The sequence below is a fragment of the Anneissia japonica genome, unplaced genomic scaffold, assembly GCF_011630105.1.
Source record: "Anneissia japonica isolate Jap-2015-1 unplaced genomic scaffold, ASM1163010v1 scaffold287960_len3192837_cov198, whole genome shotgun sequence".
Taxonomy (NCBI): Eukaryota; Metazoa; Echinodermata; class Crinoidea; order Comatulida; family Comatulidae; genus Anneissia; species Anneissia japonica.
The window spans coordinates 992,261-995,936 of record NW_022712725.1 but is presented as its reverse complement, the minus strand read 5'-3'; the positions used below and the strand labels follow the sequence as shown (position 1 = coordinate 995,936).

General features: G+C 30.5%; 1 protein-coding gene across 50 annotated transcripts in view; it reads right to left on the bottom strand.

Annotated features, from left to right (window-relative positions):
* LOC117108104 (mucin-2-like) overlaps nucleotides 1–3,258 on the bottom strand; it is a 35,027-nt gene extending 31,769 nt beyond the window's left edge. For 27 of the 50 annotated variants that reach the window (XM_033250049.1, XM_033249998.1, XM_033250023.1 and 24 more), the window contains exon 1: nucleotides 3,140–3,258. In XM_033250049.1, the coding sequence (XP_033105940.1) occupies nucleotides 3,140–3,152 (13 nt within the window). In that variant the 5' untranslated portion in view covers nucleotides 3,153–3,258. The remainder of the gene's footprint in view (nucleotides 1–3,139) is intronic. The other 23 variants (XM_033250045.1, XM_033250001.1, XM_033250018.1 and 20 more) reach the window with 2 other exon arrangements.
* Nucleotides 3,259–3,676: the final 418 nt, after the last annotated feature.

Here is a 3,676-nt window from a genome sequence, read left to right as displayed (position 1 = left end):
CTCGGATAGGATTTGTTTTTAAAGATCATTCATTTTAAATATCAAATATAAAAAACGTATAAAAATGAGAATGCGAAAAAATAAAAGGAAATATTTAAATGCTCCCCTAGACAAAGGAGCATTTACTCACAACATCACATCACAGTATCGACATACTCTAGAACACAGGCCTATTCATAAAGTCATCGCATAGCAACAATAAATATTTTTCAACTTTAACGAATCTCATCCACCTGCTATGGACCGGATTATATTATGAGCAATAGTGTACTGCTTATTGTTCAACTCATTAATCAAGAACGCTAGAATACTAAATAATGAAAAATCGTTCTTATGAAACGCATAAAACATACAATATAAACACCACACTCATTACCTTTCTAAATATAGTTACCAGTACTGTTAAGTAAATAGCAAATATAATTTCATTACGCACGAGAAAGTTTTATTAGTATGTCCGGTCATTTTTTGTTGTTCGGATTGCATAAAAAATGCAATAACAATGTTATCATATTTTTTTTATTAAAGAGACGGTATATTATTACTAATGGTTAACAATGTGGGATATAAATTTGTTAAGATATGTGAAAAATTATGCCCGTCATAGCAATTAAGATACTGGCATGTTAATAATGTGCATGATGATAATTGATGAATAAATAATAATAATAATTAATATCAATATAACTATGATAATAGGTCAAATAATATTATTAATGATGATGACGATAATGCAAATGTTCATGATGATAATGTTGATGAGTATACTAGTCCTACCTACTACTAGTACTAATAATAATAACAATAAATACTAATGATGACATTATATAACTGTAATAACAATTAAATTAATATTGGTTGATTAGCGGTACCAGTATACAATCTAAGCTTTTTTCATTGTCTTTAAAATATAAAATATTATTATTTTAAGACGTTGATTAAAAACAAAAAAAAAACAAAAGTTAATTTTAGTTCATTACTTCCAACAGCAAACAACTCGCCGATTACATTGGATGTACACGTACCCATATTAAAAAAAATCACTGTAAGTTTATATAAATTTTCAACCGGGGTTTTCCCACACAAATGTTATTCTAAAATATTCCGCACGCACACAATGATACCATATTCCAAACTCGGTGAAATGGCTGATTAGTAGGCCTATAGGCAGTTATGACTGCACTGTCTTGAAAGGATTCCTAATTCTGATTGGATGTTATTTCAAATCCATACAAACAATAACATCCTATCATAATTAATAATTCATTTAACACCGGTAACAATGGCCACTGCTTTTGATATGTATATAGAGTAACGACTCAGAACCTGCTTGGAAAATAAGAATATAATGTAATCGGCAGGTGGCATTTGTTATTGATTTGCTCCCACAGGGTGGGGAAGGTTGGGAACGGGGGAGTGACAGGATCGATGACTATTTTCAGATCTCCAAAATCGGTAAAATTTTAATGAAAATTTACAAAAATAGATAAGATGGAACAATTCTCACACAATTCGATAAAAAATAATGATAAATCGCATTTTGTTTTTTAACAAATTCCAACTTAGAAATTTTTTATTTTCATGAATTTGGATATATTTATACTTTAAGCCTGGTTTCTATAAAATCTGTACATGTATTATCGTCGACAGATTTCGGAGATGCTGATTGGTCGGTGGAATCGCGAAGCCGCGGAAGGAACGCAGTGCAAAAATTGCAGTAAAACCAAGTAAAACACTGTAACGGCAGTGTAGCAGCAATTTAAAGGGAAATAGGCTTCATTTGCATTCGTAACCAATGGCCTAAATTTCGAATAGGGCCTATATTCAAGTTTTCTAAGCGAAACTTATTATTGCTTTTGTCTACTCAAGTATCTCAATCAAAGCTTTTAAAAGCCATGTGAAACTGCGTGACGAATTTATTTTAGCAACCGTACTAGTTGGTACCGGTTGGTATAAAAAAGAAGTTTCGATTTAGCTTTCTCTAACAATATCTCAACCGAAATTCAGACATCAAAAATTCATGGTTCATTTTGTTCATAATAATAATAGTAACCCACTTTTGTATCTAGGCTTACCTAGTTCACTTTGTGTTTATTTTGTTAATTGCTTAGGCCTATTATTATTATATTATATTATATTATATTATATTATATTATATTATATTATATTATATTATATTATATTATATTATATATGTATTATGTATGTACATTAGGCTTATATATTATCTTATGATTTTTATTGCCGTTATATTTATCTGTATCATAAGCTATCGCTCACACTACTCGATATCAGAGTACTTTGTTTTCCACACTTTTAACTCATTATCTTGCTCCCATCATATATCATTATCCCTATGTCGCCATTATTGTTTATCTCATTTAATCACCCTCCTTTATTTATTGCCGACTGTTTATTGTATTATATTGGATCTAGTATTTGCTAACTTTTGCAATCAGTTACGCTGATGAAGTCTTGGGGACAAGACGAAATAATATTTGAATTCGAAATATATATATGAATATATATATGAATATATATATATATATATATATATATATATATATATATATATATGCAGACGCCTAGTTGGTTGAGGCATCTGCATAGACAGCAAAAGGTCTTGGGTTCAAATCCCGGTTGGGGAACCTATTTGGTCCCACTCGCAGATTCCTCTTATTCAACGTTTAAAATTTATTTACATATATTTATATGCATTACCGCTAGACGATTTAGAGTTCTTCTCTATTATATTATAATATATAATATACATATATATATATATATATATAAATTGTGTTACAAAATTTCAGAGTTTTTGTCATTATATTTTACAAGGCCTATTGTCATATTTATAAAATGCCTATCACAACTACAAAAATGAAATTATAACTTATGACGCTGAAAGAAAGGAAGGTTAGCCTAATAAAAAATAAACAACTTTACAGATGGGCTAAAACAATTTAGGATTATAAATATTTCGTAGTTGAGAAAGAAGCGCATTCCAAAATTTTAAATCAGAATTAGCTTCGTTAAGTTTTTACTATTTAGATAATGTTAATTACACATTAGTTAATTAATATCGCATTTTTAATATATTTTGTATAATAAGTATAATGTGAAAACGTCGAAGGTTTACCTTTTATCTCCATACGTTTTCTTGCTCTCTAATAGATTGATCCAGAATATTAGTACTGCCAGTAATCAGTTTCGTCGATTTCAGATTGCAAATGAGTAAAATCATAGTCGACCACACCGACACGGATATGTTTACACAGTCACCATGGTAACAGTGCGCCGGGAGCAGACTAAATTTCCTCTCGTTATTATCTCTAAAAGTGCTATTGAAATTGTGGTTTTAGTGAATTCTATGTATCACAATAAGTATAACACCGGTTGTTAAGCCGTAAAATATAAATAATAACAAAAAATCGTATGGTATTGTATGCCTGTTGGATCAGTCACAAAAACCAATATTCAGGAAGCTTTACAATTGTCTTCATCAGATTAATTGAATACCGTAACGAACAGAACTGTGAAAAAGAACATTTTAACTTTAGAACAAAATAGATTTGTCCGAGTTTTATTCCACTATGCACAGGGTCTAGGCCCATTGACACCTGGCCTGTTGCCACCCGGCTTTTCGCCACCCGGCCCGTTGCCACCCGGCCTTTTT